At 45.4% G+C, this 19,382-nt stretch overlaps 1 protein-coding gene across 3 annotated transcripts in view; it reads right to left on the bottom strand.

Annotated features, from left to right (window-relative positions):
- Positions 1–13,129, bottom strand: part of PTPRN (protein tyrosine phosphatase receptor type N) — a 61,060-nt gene extending 47,931 nt beyond the window's left edge. For all 3 annotated transcript variants that reach the window (XM_069982557.1, XM_069982558.1, XM_069982559.1), the window contains exons 1-2: positions 12,889–13,129; positions 1,382–1,432 (exon numbers count right to left, since the gene is read on the bottom strand). In XM_069982557.1, the coding sequence (XP_069838658.1) occupies positions 1,382–1,432; positions 12,889–12,973 (136 nt within the window). In that variant the 5' untranslated portion in view covers positions 12,974–13,129. The remainder of the gene's footprint in view (positions 1–1,381; positions 1,433–12,888) is intronic.
- Between the last annotated feature and the right edge of the window lie 6,253 nt (positions 13,130–19,382).

Raw genomic sequence — 19,382 nt, 5'->3', positions numbered from 1 at the left:
TTGTGAAACAATCTAATAACATGTTACATCTGTGCTGAGATTTGAAGGCCCAAAGCCTGAGGATGCACTACTGTCATGTGTGGCGTTGTCATGGAGACCCATCACCACATACAGCTCTATGAGTGTGCTGTGTGAACTCCCCCTGATGTCCGGAAACCACCATAACGTACTCTGTACTCCCTGCTGTGCTGTACGAGTGTTGTGTTGTGAGCTCCCCCTGGTGGCCAGAATCCGCCATACTGTACGCTGTCCCTGCTGTGTTGTATGAGTATGCTGTGGTGAGCTCCCCCATGTGGTCGGAAGCTGCCATACTGTACACTGTCCCTGCTGTGCTGTACGAATGTGCTGTGGTGAGCTCCCCCTGGTGGCCAGAAGCCGCCATACTGTACGCTGTCCCTGCTGTGTTGTACGAGTGTGCTGTGGTGAGCTCCCCCATGTGATCAGAAGCCACCATACTGTACACTGTCCCTGCTGTGCTGTACGAGTATGCTGTGGTAAGCTCCCCCTGGTGGCCAGAAGCCGCCATACTGTACGCTGTCCCTGCTGTGTTGTACGAGTGTGCTGTGGTGAGCTCCCCCATGTGATCGGAAGCCACCATACTGTACACTGTCCCTGCTGTGCTGTACGAGTATGCAGTGGTAAGCTCCCCCTGGTGGCCAGAAGCCGCCATACTGTACGCTGTCCCTGCTGTGTTGTATGAGTGTGCTGTGGTGAGCTCCCCCATGTGATCAGAAGTCACCATACTGTACACTGTCCCTGCTGTGCTGTACGAGTATGCTGTGTTAAGCTCCCCCTGGTGGCCAGAAGCCGCCATACTGTACGCTGTCCCTGCTGTGTTGTACGAGTGTGCTGTGGTGAGCTCCCCCATGTGATCGGAAGCCACCATACTGTACACTGTCCCTGCTGTGCTGTACGAGTATGCAGTGGTAAGCTCCCCCTGGTGGCCAGAAGCCGCCATACTGTACGCTGTCCCTGCTGTGTTGTATGAGTGTGCTGTGGTGAGCTCCCCCATGTGATCAGAAGTCACCATACTGTACACTGTCCCTGCTGTGCTGTACGAGTATGTTGTGGTAAGCCCCCCCTGGTGCCCAGAAGCCGCCATACTGTACACTGTCCCTGCTGTGCTGTACGAGTATGCTGTGGTAAGCTCCCCCTGGTGGCCAGAAGCCAGCCCTGTTGTGCATTTGACGTGAATTCTTCATCATGGAAAAATAAGGCATCCTCTGAAAATAAGACCTAGTGCATCTTTGGGAGCAAAAATTAATTTTGGGGAAACATAGCATAGTTTTAGCATGTGTCAATAGTGCGGGTGCAGTAGGGGACAAACGTAACCTTTAACTCATTCCATATGTATTTCCCTGCTTGTGTCTCGGACCCTTACCTTGTACACAGACCTCCTCCTTAGAGCATAGGCGCAGGTCAAAGAGACAGCCTGGGGAAAAGACAGAATGAAAAGGTATAAAATAAGAACTTATGGCACATAGGTTGGGGTAAGGTCTTATGTGTTTGTGGTGCTATCCCCCATATATGTTACATGTAGAGCAGAGGGTCTGAGCCCAACTCTATCCTCTACCCCAGGGATGGGGAACCTTCAGCCCTCAGGCTAATGCAAAGCTACAATCCCATCATGCCTGGACAGCCAAAGCTTTAGTTCCCCCATCCCTGCTCCACTCCATTGCTCCTCATCCATCCCCATCATCCATACACTACACACCATCTATCTTCTTCCTCATTCTTTTATTACAACCTGCTGCTTCACTAACATAGATCCTTCAGGTCTGTATCTGGGGGCGGCACAGCGCAGAGCAGACGTGCCGAGCTCCATGTCGTTTTCTGTGATTTTCTATGATCTTTATGTAAGAAAATATTTCAAGGTTTTTTTCTGGACAAGAAAAAAAAATGGCCTACTTTCTTGTTTTCCAGAAACAGCATCACATAGTCTATATAGATGTTTATATGGAGGTGTATATGGATGTATAGATAGATGTGTGTATGGATGTTTAGATGGAATTGTATATAGATGCATATATGGATATGTATATAGATATATGGTGTATAGTTATAGGTGTAATCCCAGGCATAACCAATGGAAAAACCCATAATGAAAGTCTGTGAGTCCTGTATCCCTCACCCTCATAGAGAAAGCCTGTGAGTCCTGTATCCCTCACCCTCATAGAGAAAGCCTGTGAGTCCTGTATCCCTCACCCTCATAGAGAAAGCCTGTGAGTCCTGTATCCCTCACCCTCATAGAGAAAGCCTGTGAGTCCTGTATCCCTCACCCTCATAGAGAAAGCCTGTGAGTCCTGTATCCCTCACCCTCATAGAGAAAGCCTGTGAGTCCTGTATCCCTCACCCTCATAGAGAAAGCCTGTGAGTCCTGTATCCCTCACCCTCATAGAGAAAGCCTATGGGGGAGATTTATCAAAGGGTGTAAAATTTAGACTGCTGCAAACTGGAAACAGCAACCAATCACAGCTCCTCTTTCCTTTCAACAGAGCTGGAAGCTGAGCTGTGATTGGTTGCTGTGGACAGTTTGCACCAGTCTAAATTTTACACCCTTTGATAAATCTCCCCCAATGAGTCCTGCTTTCCTTACCACTCATAAAGCCTGCATGCTGGGAGTTGTAGTTTTGCAGGTTGGAGAACACTGATCTATGTATCACGTATCATCCTCCTTTATCCTATGTACGACTGATCCTTCTATACCTCTCCTATACATATACATCATCTCTACCTCTCCTATACATATACATAATCTCTACCTCTCCTATACATATACATCATATATACCTCTCCTATACATATGCATCCTCTATACCTCCCCTATACATATACATCATCTATACCTCTCCTATACATATACATCATCTATACCTCTCCTATACATATACATAATCTCTACCTCTCCTATACATATACATCATATATACCTCTCCTATACATATACATCATCTATACCTCTCCTATACCTATACATCATCTATACCTCTCCTATACATCATCTATACCTCTCCTATACCTATACATCATCTATACCTCTCCTATACATATACATCATCTATACCTCTCCTATACATATACATCATCTCTACCTCTCCTATACATATACATCATCTCTACCTCTCCTATACATATACATCATCTATACCTCTCCTATACATCATCTATACCTCTCCTATACATATACATCATCTATACCTCTCCTATACCTATACATCATATATACCTCTCCTATACATATACATCATCTATACCTCTCCTATACATCATCTATACCTCTCCTATACCTCTCCTATACCTATACATCATATATACCTCTCCTATACATATACATCATCTATACCTCACCTATACATCATATATACCTCTCCTATACATATACATCATCTATACCTCTCCTATACATCATCTATACCTCTCCTATACTTATACATCATCTATACCTCTCCTATACATATACATCATCTATACCTCTCCTATACCTATACATCACCTATACCTCTCCTATACTTATACATCATCTATACCTCTCCTATACCTATACATCATCTATACCTCTTCTATACATCATCTATACCTCTCTTATACCTACAGTATACATCACCTATACCTCTCCTATACATATACATCATCTATACCTCTCCTATACATCATCTATACCTCTTCTATACATATACATCATCTATACCTCTTCTATACATCATCTATACCTCTCCTATACCTATACATCATCTATACCTCTTCTATACATCATCTATACCTCTCCTATACCTATACATCATCTATACCTCTTCTATACATCATCTATACCTCTCTTATACCTACAGTATACATCACCTATACCTCTCCTATACATATACATCATCTATACCTCTCCTATACATCATCTATACCTCTCCTATACATATACATCATCTATACCTCTCCAATACCTATACATCACCTATACCTCTTCTATACATCATCTATACCTCTCCTATACATATACATCATCTATACCTCTCCTATACATTATCTATACCTCTCCTATACATATACATCATCTATACCTCTCCTATACATCATCTATACCTCTCCTATACATATACATCACCTATACCTCTCCTATACATATACATCATCTATACCTCTCCTATACATATACATCATCTATACCTCTCCTATACCTATTACATGTACATCACCTATACCTCTCCTATACCTATACATCACCTATACCTCTCCTATACCTATACATCATCTATACCTCCCCTATACATATACATCACCTATACCTCTCCTATAACTATGCATCATCTATACCTCTCCTATACCTATACATCACCTATACCTCTCCTATACCTATACATCATCTATACCTCTCCTATACATCATCTATACCTCTCCTATACATATACATCACCTATACCTCTCCTATACCTATACATCCTCTATACCTCCCCTATACATATACATCATCTATACCTCTCCTATACATATACATCATCTATACCTCTCCTATACATCCTCTATACCTCCCCTATACCTATACATCATCTATACCTCTCCTATACCTATACATCATCTATACCTCTCCTATACCTATACATCATCTATATCTCTCCTATACCTATACATCACCTATACCTCTCCTATACCTATACATCATCTATACCTCTCCTATACCTGTACATGTACATCATATATACCTCTCCTATACCTATACATCACCTATACCTCTCCTATACCTATACATCATCTATACCTCCCCTATACATATACATCACCTATACCTCTCCTATAACTATACATCATCTATACCTCTCCTATACCTATACATCATCTATACCTCTCCTATACATCCTCTATACCTCCCCTATACCTATACATCATCTATACCTCTCCTATACATATACATCACCTATACCTCTCCTATACCTATACATCATCTATACCTCTTCTATACCTACAGTATACATCACCTATACCTCTCCTATACCTATACATCATCTATACCTCTCCTATACCTATACATCACCTATACCTCTCCTATACCTATACATCACCTATACCTCTCCTATACCTATACATCACCTATACCTATACCTCTCCTATACCTATACATCACCTATACCTATACCTCTCCTATACATATACATCATATATACCTCTCCTATACCTATACATCATCTATACCTCTCCTATACATATACATCACCTATACCTCTCCTATACCTATACATCATCTCTACCTCTCCTATACATATACATCATCTATACCTCTCCTATACCTATACATCATATATACCTCTCCTATACATCATCTATACCTCTCCTATACATATACATCATCTATACCTCTACTATACATCATCTATACCTCTCCTATACCTATACAACACCTATACCTCTCCTATACCTATACATCATCCTGTCTCTGCAGCCACTCACCCCTCTCATCTGTAGCTTAGCATCCTCATCATTTTCACCCTATAGAAAGCATAAGACACCTGACTGATCCTTCACTCATATAATAATACATGTATCTAGATCAACAAGAACACTGACACAGAAACCAAAAAGTGGCGGGCGGGGGATGGTGTAAGATCCTCAGAGACCATCTGACTGAATTACCCGGCTCCTTCATATGTCAGGACCTTCTCATCTCTACTTGACGTAGCAGATGATTGCCCTTCCTGACGTCAGCCGGGCCTTTCAGATGAATGGGAGGTGAGCGGTGGCAGAATCTATTGACGAAAAAATCCCAGAGAACAGGAACCTAGTAATTCCCTGTTATCTAATCCATCAATGCATGGGAAAGAGCTACACCATGCAAATTCAGCTCTGCTACATCCCATTCCAGCCATGACCCTACTAGTTGATATTACAGCATGATCTGTATTACATATAGTATAGAACAAGCTAATGAAGTTGGAATGAGCTATGGCACCCGGACCCCCATGCTGGGCTCAGGGAATAATCATTGCTGGTTATGATCACCCACACAAGCGCTACGCAGACCAGAATCCATGCGATTGTAAAGGCCATCTTCAATATTTGACGTGGGATGAGTCACAGGAGGAAGAAGAGGGGGTGGAGAAGCAGGCAGAAGTAACGTCAGTATGTGAATCAGCACACAAGCCACACACATGACATATAGATATGGAGATATATATATATATATATATATATATATATATATATATATATATATATATATATATATATATATAAAATAAAGAGCAACACTAAGGATATACTATACTAATTGGAGGTTATCAAGGATACAAGGTTCAGTTTGGCACAACTTGATGGTCCTGATGTCTGTTATACATTCATTTCTATTCATATAATAATAATAATAATAATAATAATAATAATAATAATAATAATAATACATAATATCACTATGCCACAGATAATGGGCTGACACATAGCTAAAGAACATGAAGGTTCTGCACCTCATAACTCTGCAGGTTTTCCAAACTTTTAGAAGCCTGAGGAGAAGATCCAGGGGTTCACTTACTTACTAGGTGTCCATATCCAAGTAGCACATATCACACAGATGGTACAACGCGAGGGACTTTACGTAACAGTGTATAATGATGAGCCCGACAGGTTTCTATTCTATGGTTTTGATTCCTGAATATTCCGAGCTGTAATTCCATCCAATGTGAACAACGCCGTGCTCTATGTCTCTGCTATCCGCACAGGTTGTTACAATGTAGCAGTGCTGGTAGAATGTAGAATGGATTGGGCACAATTGTTACAACTTCTCAGTATTCTGTTCATGTAAACAATGTGACTGTAAACAAGAGGGTTCCCACTAATAACCAATGGTGGATAGAACACAGAACTGCAGCCACATGTTGACCGTTTCGTAAGGACAGTCAGAATCTACAGGTGAGGTGTCCCGGCCGCAGTACCGCAGTGCAGCCCCGGCCGTGATCATCTATCAAACTGCACAACTTGTGCTGCATTTACACGCAACGATTATCGTGCGAATTTGCACGATAACGATCGAATTTGAACGATAATCGTACATGTAAACGCTACGAACGATCAAACGACGAACGAGAAATCGTTCATTTTGATCTTACAACATGTTCTAAAATCATTGTTTATCGTTTGCAAAAAATTCGCAGATCCATGTAAACAGTTGTTCGCCGATTTAACCAATGTGTGAGATAGGCTTAAGTGATTGCAAAACGATCGCAAAACAAATTTCCGTACGATGTATCGTACCGTCTAACAGCTGACCGTTATGAAAAAAAAAATCGTTACTCTGACATCGTTAATCGTACGATCGGGCCAATTATCGTTTTGTGTAAACGCAGCATCATTAAGCAAGGATGGGGAACCTTTGGCCCTCCAGCTGTTGCAAAACTACAATTCCCATCATGCCTGGGCAGCCGAAGCTTTAGCTACAACTGCATGATGGGAATTGTAGTTTTGCAACAGCTGGAGGGCTGAAGGTTCCCCATCCCTGTTATAAAGGATGAGCATTTCCATATTATCCTTAAAGGGGTACTCCAGCAAATAAATGTTTTCTTTTAAATCAACTAATGCCCGATTTACACCACTTCCTGTAGGACATACGGCAGCTGATAAGTACTGGAAAACTGGAGATTTTTTTTTTTTATACAAATCTCTAGTACTTTCTGACACTTTTCTGATTTGAAAAAAAAAAATTGCTGGAGTATCCCTTTAAGAGTCTTTATATGTTGTATCACTTGGTGGGACTGGAGAAACCCTCATAGCGGCACACTAAGAGTCCTCAGGTGATTCTCCAGATCCTGCACCTAAAGTGGTGTTGTCACTGACCAAATGGCTGTGGACCCCTCTGGTCTCAGGTCTTCTATTCCAGCCATAATGCCCAAATAGCCAGTCCACCCCATACCCTTTATTCTGGATGAATAACCTGACCGCCTACCAGAAAGGTGCGGCACAGCTCAGTCCTCTCTCCGCATCCTTCTGTCCAGGGTTATCCTCTGAGGGTCCTTTGGCCCGTGGTGATTGGGTGAGGTTAGCATGGGCTCCAGCTCTCACATACTCCTGTACCAGCTTTATGCATTATCGGGCACCTATATTCAGTGACTCTATTGTCTATTGGGAGTTTACGGTAATCTGAATCCCAGCTCTTGTCTCTTTGGAGATTCTATCCCCCATGCTTTACACTGCTGCTTTGCTTGCTCACAAAGGCTGCTATGTATACGTCAGTGCATGGAGAGACAATGATAATCTGCAGGTAGTGGTAATATGGGGTGTATGCTCCACTGAAATCGTCTCATTTACCACCTTATGTCCCATCCTGTAGGGCTCGAGACAATGTAGCAGAGCTGAGCGTGTCTAAGTATATAAAAAAAGCCTCCCACAGTTAAAGGGGTACTCCAGCGGAAATCTTTTTCTTTCAAATCAACTGGTGTCAGAAAGTTATATAGATTTGTAATTTACTCCTATTAAAAAATCTTAACTCTTCCTATACTTATTAGCTGCTGTATGTCCTGCAGGAAAAGTTATATTTTCAGTCTCTCTGCTGACATCTCTGGCCGAGACAGGAACTGTGCAGAGCAGGAGAGGCTTACTATGGGGATTCATAGAAAACTGAGACAGAGTTCCTGTCCCAGACAGAGATGTCAGCAGAGAGCACTGTGTCAGACTGAAAATAAAACAACATTTCCTGCAGGACATACAGCAGCTGATAAGTATGGGAAGACTTGAGATTTTTAAATATAAGTAAATTATAAAGCTATATAACTTTTTGATATCAGTTGATTTGAAACAGGAAGATTTTTGCTGGTTAACCCCTTCAATGTGCTATCATTGGGATTACACAGGACGACTACTAAACCTACTCTCCTCCCAGGAAGGAAACAACAGCACCAGCTCTGCTACATATACAAAGAGGCATCTAGATTGCTAAAGATTTATTCTCCAGTGAACAAAGAAGAAAACTTTTTGGATATGGAAGCAAATGTGGGGTACAGCACTACACCCTCTAACCACAAAAGTGTTAGTGAGAGATCCATGATATAGCTGCTGCCGCGTGCACCGACCCCCTGTGAACCATCAGAGTCACATGACACAACCTCCTCCATCCCTGGATCCTTAGAAACAAGAGGGGACTGTTTCCAAGGATTTAGCGGCTCCTTGTATCTTCCTGACTATACAATTTCTCATGGGGGTAGTAGGATTAGGTATAAGGGCATCGGTGTCACCATCTGAGAACCAGAGACATAAAGATACCAGAGATGTCCGTGCAGTTCTCTACTGGTTACAGCTGCACTATATCCAACCTGTGTATGCATGTATATACCTTTACATGTGAACCCCCCCCCCCCCCTTTCCTCCGGTCTCTTTTGTATGGATTGGAGACTACTGAGATGGATCAGTGTTCCCCAGGCTTTGGCTCTCCATAACTCCCAGCATGCCCTGCAGCCTCCTGGAGAGCCACATGTTGGAGACTATTACCTTAGGTCAAAGCTACGTGATGGAGGACACCGTCTTACACCAAGACCTTGGAGACGCCACAACATCAGCTCCTCCCAATAGTCCAATATCAGGAGAGCTGAACCTTCCATTCAGGGGAGCACCAAGTAACCAGGGCCCTGGTAAAACGTGGAGTATGTCCTCCTCCAGCCCCAAGCTGACATTGGCCCCTGCTGACTATTAGCCCCATAGCAGCTGCCACAATTACTAGTGTTATGTTATTACTGCAAGAAAAACCTTCCTTATAAACATCATCATCACCACCATCATCATCATCTCCATCACCAACACTACCGCCATCCCCCCCACAACCACCACCATCATCATCTCCATCACCAACACTACCGCAATCACCACCACAACCACCACCATCATCAACATCATCACCAACACTACCGCCATCACCACCACAACCACCACCATCATCATCTCCATCACCAACACTACCGCCATCCCCACCACAACCACCACCATCATCATCTCCATCACCAACACTATCATGATCATCCCCCCCACAACCACCACCATCATCATCTCCATCACCAACACTACCGCAATCACCACCACAACCACCACCATCATCAACATCATCACCAACACTACCGCCATCACCACCACAACCACCACCATCATCATCTCCATCACCAACACTACCGCAATCACCACCACAACCACCACCATCATCAACATCATCACCAACACTACCGCCATCACCATCACAACCACCACCATCATCATCTCCATCACCAACACTACCGCAATCACCACCACAACCACCACCATCATCATCTCCATCACCAACACTACCGCCATCACACCACAACCACCACCATCATCATCTCCATCACCAACACCACCACCACCATCATCATCTCCATCACCACCAACACTACCGCCATCACCACCACAACCATCTCCATCACCAACACTACCGCGATCACCACCACAACCATCACCATCATCACCAACACTCCCTCGATCAGCACCACAACCACCACCATCATCATCTCCATCACCAACACTACCGCCATCACCACCACCATCATCATCATCACCATCATCACCAACACTACCGCGATCAGCACCACAACCATCATCATCTCCATCATCACCAACACTAACGCGATCAGCACCACAACCACCACCATCATCACCATCATTACTAACACTACCACAATCACCACCATCATCACCATCATTATCAACACTACCGCCATCACCACTACAACCACCATCATCATCACCATCATTACCACCACTACCACCATCACCACTACCACCACCACCACCATCACCACTACCATTATCACCACCACTACCATCACCACTACCATTATCACCACCACTACCATTATCACCACCACTACCATTATCACCACCACTACCACCACCACCACCATTATCACCACCACTACCATTATCACCACCACCACCATCACCACTATCACCACCACTACCATTATCACCACCATCACCACCACTACCATTATCACCACCACTACCATTATCACCACCACTACCACCACCATCACCACCACCATCACCACCACTACCATTATCACCACCACCACCATCACCACCACTACCATTATCACCACCACTACCATTATCACCACCACTACCATTATCACCACCACTACCACCACCATTATCACCACCATCACCACCATCACCACCACTACCATTATCACCACCACTACCATTATCACCACCACTACCACCACCACCACCACTACCATTATCACCACCACCATCACCACCACTACCATTATCACCACCACTACCACCACCACCACCATCATCACTACCATTATCACCACCACTACCATTATCACCACCACCACCATCACCACCACTACCATTATCACCACCACTACCACCACCACCACCATCACCACCACTACCATTATCACCACCACTACCATTATCACCACCACCACCATCACCACTATCACCACCACTACCATTATCACCACCATCACCACCACCACCATCACCACCACTACCATTATCACCACCACTACCACCACCATCACCACCACCATCACCACCATCACCATCACCACCACTACCATTATCACCACCACTACCACCACCATTATCACCACCACCACTACCATTATCACCACCACTACCATTATCACCACCACCATCACCACCACTACCACCACCACCACCATCACCACCACTACCATTATCACCACCACTACCATTATCACCACCACCATCACCACCACTACCATTATCACCACCACTACCATTACCACCACCACTACCATTATCACCACCACCACCATTATCACCACCACCACCACCACCATTATCACCACCACCACCACCACCATCACCACCATCACCACCACTACCATTATCACCACCACTACCATTACCACCACCACTACCATTATCACCACCACCACCACCATTATCACCACCACCACCATCACCACCACCACCACCACTACCATTATCACCACCACTACCATTATCACCACCACTACCATTACCACCACCACCACCACCACCACCATTATCACCACCATCACCATCACCACCACCACCACTACCATTATCACCACCACTACCATCACCACCACTACCACCATCACCATTATCACCACCACTACCATTATCACCACCATCACCACCACCATCACCATCACCACCACCACCATCACCACCACTACCATTATCACCACCATCACCATCACCACCACCATCACCACCACCACCACCATCACCATTACCACCACTACCATTATCACCACCACCACCATCACCACCACCACCACTACCATTATCACCACCACTACCATTATCACCACCACTACCATTATCACCACCACTACCATTATCACCACCACTACCATTATCACCACCATCACCACCACCACCACCACCATCACCACCACTACCATTATCACCACCACTACCATTATCACCACCATCACCACCACCATCACCACCACCATTATCACCACCACCACCACCACCACCACTACAGCAGATCTGTGACAGTAGAAGAATCTTGAGGAAGTTCCTAGGACTGTGGGGGACACAGGAGCCGGATGAGCACCCAGCCCCGGGGTCCCCAGATACTTGTAGTAACTGCAGGTAATGGGCCTGAGACATGATGAAGAGGTTCTGCAGCAGCCATACAGGATATGGGGGTGTATAAGGAGAACAGAATAACATCATCATCCCCCATAATCCCCCATAGTAAGTGCCCTCCTGCCACAGCCGCTGCCCGCTCACCAGGGGGCGCCATTCTCCTTCCTGCCCCCCATACAGGCACAGAGTAGTTGTTACTGAGCCTGGTGGAAGATCCAACTCTGAGAGGGAGAATCCCGAAGAGGTTCTGCAGCAGCCAGGCCAGTAATGTAGGGGTGATCCAGGAGCCCCGCCTCCCCCGGTACTCACCGTGACTCCGGGCCCCCAGGCCCCTGTGATGGCAGCAGCAGGTGAGGAGCAGGAGGCAGAGCACGGTCCCCGCAGACAGCCTCATCCTGGTGTACGAGCCGCCCCCCACCCCGGAGCAGCCTTACAGCACCGGGGACATAGTGACCCCAAAACCGAGAGCCCGGGAGATCAGCGGCGGCCGCTCAGCACCACGGACAGCGGCGAGAGTGACAGCGAGCGGGAGACTGCGCGACCAGACCACGCCCCCGCCACCGGGCCACGCCCCGCACACTACGCTCCGTCACCGACCCCGCCCAGCCCTCTATCAGCAGACCACGCCCACTTCCACTGAATGGAGCTCAAACATCATCATTACTGATAGCGCGTCATAATGTGCGATTACTGTGTGTGTGCTGCTATAGCAACCACTGCATGTATATACTGTGTATGTATGGCTATCTATCCATCTAGCTCATATATATAATTTTCTATCCAATAATCCAGGAGGCATTACTATATGGGGGCACAGCAGGGGGCATTACTACTATATGGGTGCACAGCAGGGGGGGACATTATTACTATATGGGGGCACAGCAGGGGGCATTACTACTATATGGGTGCACAGCAGGGGGGGACATTATTACTATATGGGGGCACAGCAGGGGGCATTACTACTATATGGGGGCACAGCAGGGGGCATTACTACTATATGGGTGCACAGCAGGGGGCATTATTACTATATGGGGGCACAGCAGGGGGCATTACTACTATATGGGTGCACAGCAGGGGGCATTATTACTATATGGGGGCACAGCAGGGGGCATTACTACTATATGGGTGCACAGCAGGGGGGGGGCATTATTACTATATGGGGGCATTATTACTATATGGAGGCACAGCAGGAGGCATTATTACTATATGGAGGCATAGCAGGAGGCATTATTACTATATGGGGGCACAGCAGGGGGCATTACTACTATATGGGTGCACAGCAGGGGGGAAACATTATTACTATATGGAGGCAAGGCAGGAGGCATTATTACTATATGGAGGCACAGCAGGAGGCATTATTACTATATGGGGGCACAGCAGGGGGCATTACTACTATATGGGTGCACAGCAGGGGGGGACATTATTACTATATGGGGCATAGCAGGAGGCATTGTTACTATATGGAGGCACAGCAGAAGGCATTATTACTATATGGAGGCACAGCAGGAGGCATTATTACTATATGGAGGCACAGCAGGAGGCATTATTACTATATGGAGGCATAGCAGGAGGCATTATTACTATATGGAGGCATAGCAGGAGGCATTGTTACTATATGGGGCATAGCAGGAGGCATTATTACTATATGGAGGCATAGCAGGAGGCATTGTTACTATATGGGGCATATCAGAAGGCATTATTACTATATGGGACATAGCAGGAGGCATTGTTACTATATGGAGGCATAGCAGGAGGCATTGTTACTATATGGGGCATATCAGAAGGCATTATTACTATATGGGGCATAGCAGGAGGCATTATTACTATATGGGGCATAGCAGGAGGCATTATTACTATATGGTGGCACAGCAGGGGGCATTGTTACTATATGGGGCATAGCAGGAGGCATTGTTACTATATGGGGCATAGCAGGAGGCATTATTACTATATGGGGCATAGCAGGAGGCATTATTACTATATGGGGCATAACAGGAGGCATTATTACTATATGGAGCAAAGCAGGAGGCATTATTACTATATGGGGCATAGCAGGGGATATTATTATTATATTTGGCATAGCAGGGGATATTACTATATGGAGGCACCACAGAAGGCATTATTACTATATGGGTCAAAGCAGGGAACATTATTACTATAAAGAGGCAAAGCAGGAGGCATTATTACTATATGGAGGCAAAGCAGGAGGCATTATTACTATATGGAGGCAAAGCAGGAGGCATTATTACTATATGGGGCACAGCAGGCGACATTATTACTATATGGGGCACAGCAGGGGACATTATTACTATATGGAGGCACAGTAGGGGACATTATTACTATATGGGGCACAGCAGGAGGCATTATTACTATATGGGGAAAAGCAGGAGGCATTATTACTATATGGAGACATAGCAGGAGGCATTATTACTATATAGGGAAAAGCAGGAGGCATTAGTACTATATGGAGGGCACAGCATGGGGACGTATTACTATATGGAGGCACAGCAGGAGGCATTACTATATGGAGGCACAGCAGGGAGCATTATTACTATATGGAGGGCACAGCAGGGGGCATTATTACTATATGGGGCACAGCAGGGGGCATTATTACTATATGGGGGTACAGCAGGGGGGCATAATAACTATATGGGGGCACAGCAGGAGGCAATATTACTATATGGGGGAACAACAGGGGCCATTACTACTATATGGGGCACAGTAGGGCACATTATTACTATATGGAGGCACAGCAGGGGGCATTGTTACTATATGGGGCAAAGCAGGGGACATTATGTCTATATGGGGCACAGCAGGGGACATTATTACTATATGGGGCACAGTAGCGAACATTATTACTATATGGGGCACAGCAGGGGCACATTATTACTATATGGAGGCACAGCAGGGGGCATTGTTACTATATGGGGCAAAGCAGGGGACATTATGTCTATATAAGGCACAGCAGGGGACATTATTACTATATGGGGCACAGTAGGGAACATTAATACTATATGGGGCACAGCAGGGGCACATTATTACTATATGGAGGCACAGCAGGGGGCATTGTTACTATTTGGGGCAAAGCAGGGGACATTATTACTATATGGCGGCACAGCAGGGGCTTTGATACTATATGGGGCACAGCAGGGGGCATTATTACTATATGGAGGCACAGAGGGAGGTATTACTATATGGAGGCACAGCAGGGAGCATTATTACTATGTGGAGGGCACATCAGGGGGCATTATTACTATATAGGGGCACAGCAGGGGGCATTATTACTATATGGGGGTACAGAAAGGGACATTATTACTATATGGGGCACAGCAGGGCACATTATTACTATATGGTGGCACAGCAGGGGGCATTGTTACTATATGGGGCAAAGCAGGGGGCATTGTTACTATATGGGGCACAGCAGGAGGCATTAATACTATATGGGGCACAGCAGGGGATATTATTACTATATGGGGCACATTAGAGCACATTATTACTATATGGAGGCACAGCAGGGTACATTATTACTATATGGGGCACAGCAGGGCACATTATTTCTATATGGAGGCACAGCAGGGCACATTATTACTATATGGGGCAAAGCAGGGAACATTATTACTATATGGGGCACAGCAGGGCACATTACTACTATTTGGAGGCACAGCAGGAGGCATTATTACTATATGGGGGCACAGCAGGGGCATTGTTACTATATGGGGGCACAGAGGATATTATTACTATATGGGGGCACAGCAGGGGCATTATTACTATATGGGGGCACAGAGGACATTATTACTAAATGGGGGTACAGGAGGGGACATTATTACTATATGGGGCACTGCAGGGGGCATTATTACTATATGGGGGAACAACAGGGGCCATTATTACTATATGGGGCACAGTAGGGCACATTATTACTATATGGAGGCACAGCAGGGGGCATTGTTACTATATGGGGCAAAGCAGGGGACATTATGCCTATATGGGGCACAGCAGGGGACATTATTACTATATGGGGCACAGTAGTGAACATTATTACTATATGGGGCACAGCAGGGGCACATTATTACTATATGGAGGCACAGCAGGGGGCATTGTTACTATATGGGGCAAAGCAGGGGACATTATGTCTATATAAGGCACAGCAGGGGACATTATTACTATATGGGGCACAGTAGGGAACATTATTACTATATGGGGCACAGCAGGGGCACATTATTACTATATGGAGGCACAGCAGGGGGCATTATTACTATATGGAGGCACAGCAGGGAGCATTATTAATATGTGGGGGGCACAGCAGGGGGCATTATTACTATATAGGGGCACAGCAGGGGGCATTATTACTATATGGGGGTACAGAAGGGGGCATTATTACTATATGGGGCACAGCAGGGCACATTATTACTATATAGTGGCACAGCAGGGGGCATTGTTACTATATGGGGCAAAGCAGGGGGCATTGTTACTATATGGGGCACAGCAGGAGGCATTATTACTATATGGGGCACAGCAGGGGATATTATTACTATATGGGGCACAGTAGAGCACATTATAACTATATGGGGCACAGCAGGGCACATTATTACTATATGGAGGCACAGAAGGGGGCATTGTTACTATATGGGGCAAAGCAGGGCACATTATTACTATATGGGGCAAAGCAAGGGGCATTGTTACTATATGGGGCACAGCATGAGGCATTATTACTATATGGGGCACAGCAGGGGATATTATTACTATATGGGGCACAGCAGGGCACATTATTACTATATGGAGGCACAGCAGGGCACATTATTACTATATGGAGGCACAGCAGAGCACATTATTACTATATGGAGGCACAGCAGGGCACATTATTACTATATGGGGCACAGCAGGGCACATTATTACTATATGGGGCAAAGCAGGGAACATTATTACTATATGGGGCACAGCAGGGCACATTACTACTATTTGGAGGCACAGCAGGAGGCATTATTACTATATGGGGGCACAGCAGGGGCATTGTTACTATATGGGGGCACAGAGGATATTATTACTATATGGGGGCACAGCAGGGGCATTATTACTATATGGGGGCACAGAGGACATTATTACTAAATGGGGGTACAGGAGGGGACATTATTACTATATGGGGCACAGCAGGGGGCATTATTAGTATATGGGGGCACAACAGGGGGCATTATTACTATATGGGGCACAGCAGGGGGCATTATTACTATATGGAGGACATCAGGCAGCATTATTATAATGTCAGGAACTGCCCAAAGCAGGAGAGGTTTTCTATGAGGATTTGCTGCTGCTCTGGACAGTTCCTGACATGGACAGAGGTGGCAGCAGAGAGCACTGTGACAGACTGGAAAGAATACACCACTTTCTGCAGGACATACAGCAGCAGATAAGTACTGAAAGACTTGGGATTTTTAAAATACAAGTACTTTACAAATCTGTATAACTCTCTGACACCAGTTGATTTGAAAACATTTTTTTTCTCTAAAGTGCCACTGTCACTTGACAAAACTTCTGATATGTCATAGAGACGTCATAGAGACATATCAAAAGTTTTCATCGGTCCAGGTTTGAGTTTTCAGGAGATAGATCCGGGAGAGGACCCAGACTGATGAAAACTTTTGACTATCTCTATGATGTCTCTATGACATGTTAAAACTTTTGTGAAGTGACAGTGACACTTTAAGAAGCACAGATCATACTTAACTACCTAGATCATACTTACCATACATACATACCTAGGTTATACTTACCTACCTAGATCATCTTATGCTTCCAAAACGCGTTGGTCCCAGGCCATTTGGAAAATAGAAGCACTAACTTCACTGGTTGCTCCATCTCCCCAATGCCTTTCACTTAGTAAAGGCTGGAGGACCCCTTTAACACGTCACATAGCACAGGGTGGTCTTCCATGCACTGATGCAGCTGAGCTCGCCACCGCCGGCCGTGTTGTCCTTATTAATGAGTTTCATTTGTTCCTCTGGCGCCGGGTCCATGTATGTTGCGGTGTAATTACTGTCAGGCTCGGGGCTGGACCTCAGCTGGGTGATTCCTATGGGAGCAGAGGCGTTCCGTGGGTATGACAGCCGCACCTCTGGGGCCACACTTCATCCATATTAACAGACAGATATTACAGGAGATAAGCCAAGGGCTGCATCACACACATGTTCACCATCTTTAACCATTGCTGCCCATCCCATCCAGACAGGCGCATCGCCCTAGGGCGTGTTCCTGATCAGATCTATACAACCGACTACATGGCCCTTGCTGGTCAGGGGGTTCGGAAAAAGACATTATCCAGGATTAGTAAATGCAAAGTTACTTTCCTGCCAAAACAGCACCACCCCTGTCCTCAGGTTTTGTGTGGTATTACAACTCAGCTCCATTCACTTCTATGGAGCTGCAATACCACACACAACCTGAGGTCAAGAGTGGTGCTGTTTCTAGGAGATAGCAGCCATGTTTTTGTAAGAGTGGATAATCCCTTTAAGTGACACCCCAGGATGTAGCAGAGCTGAGTGTGTCGTTTATCTGCTCTGTGGAAATGGTGGATTCGGATCAATAATGTCTGGTGTGTGGAAGCATCATGTTTCATAGACAGGTGCGGTCACACAATAACTCAGCTACAACAGGACAGGCAGACATATGTTCTATGTGTGGAGCTCCAGGCCCCTGTGGGTCTCTGCTGCCGGGGATAAGAGCATTAGTCAGTATGGCTCCAGGACAGCCGGGGGGCGAGCTGAGTGTTAGATATAGTCCACAGTTCTTGAGGAAACTTCTTCTTGCCGAGTATA

The sequence above is a fragment of the Dendropsophus ebraccatus genome, chromosome 9, assembly GCF_027789765.1.
Source record: "Dendropsophus ebraccatus isolate aDenEbr1 chromosome 9, aDenEbr1.pat, whole genome shotgun sequence".
Taxonomy (NCBI): Eukaryota; Metazoa; Chordata; class Amphibia; order Anura; family Hylidae; genus Dendropsophus; species Dendropsophus ebraccatus.
Note: the sequence above shows the minus strand (reverse complement) of the source record. Positions and strands in the feature narration are given on the sequence as shown.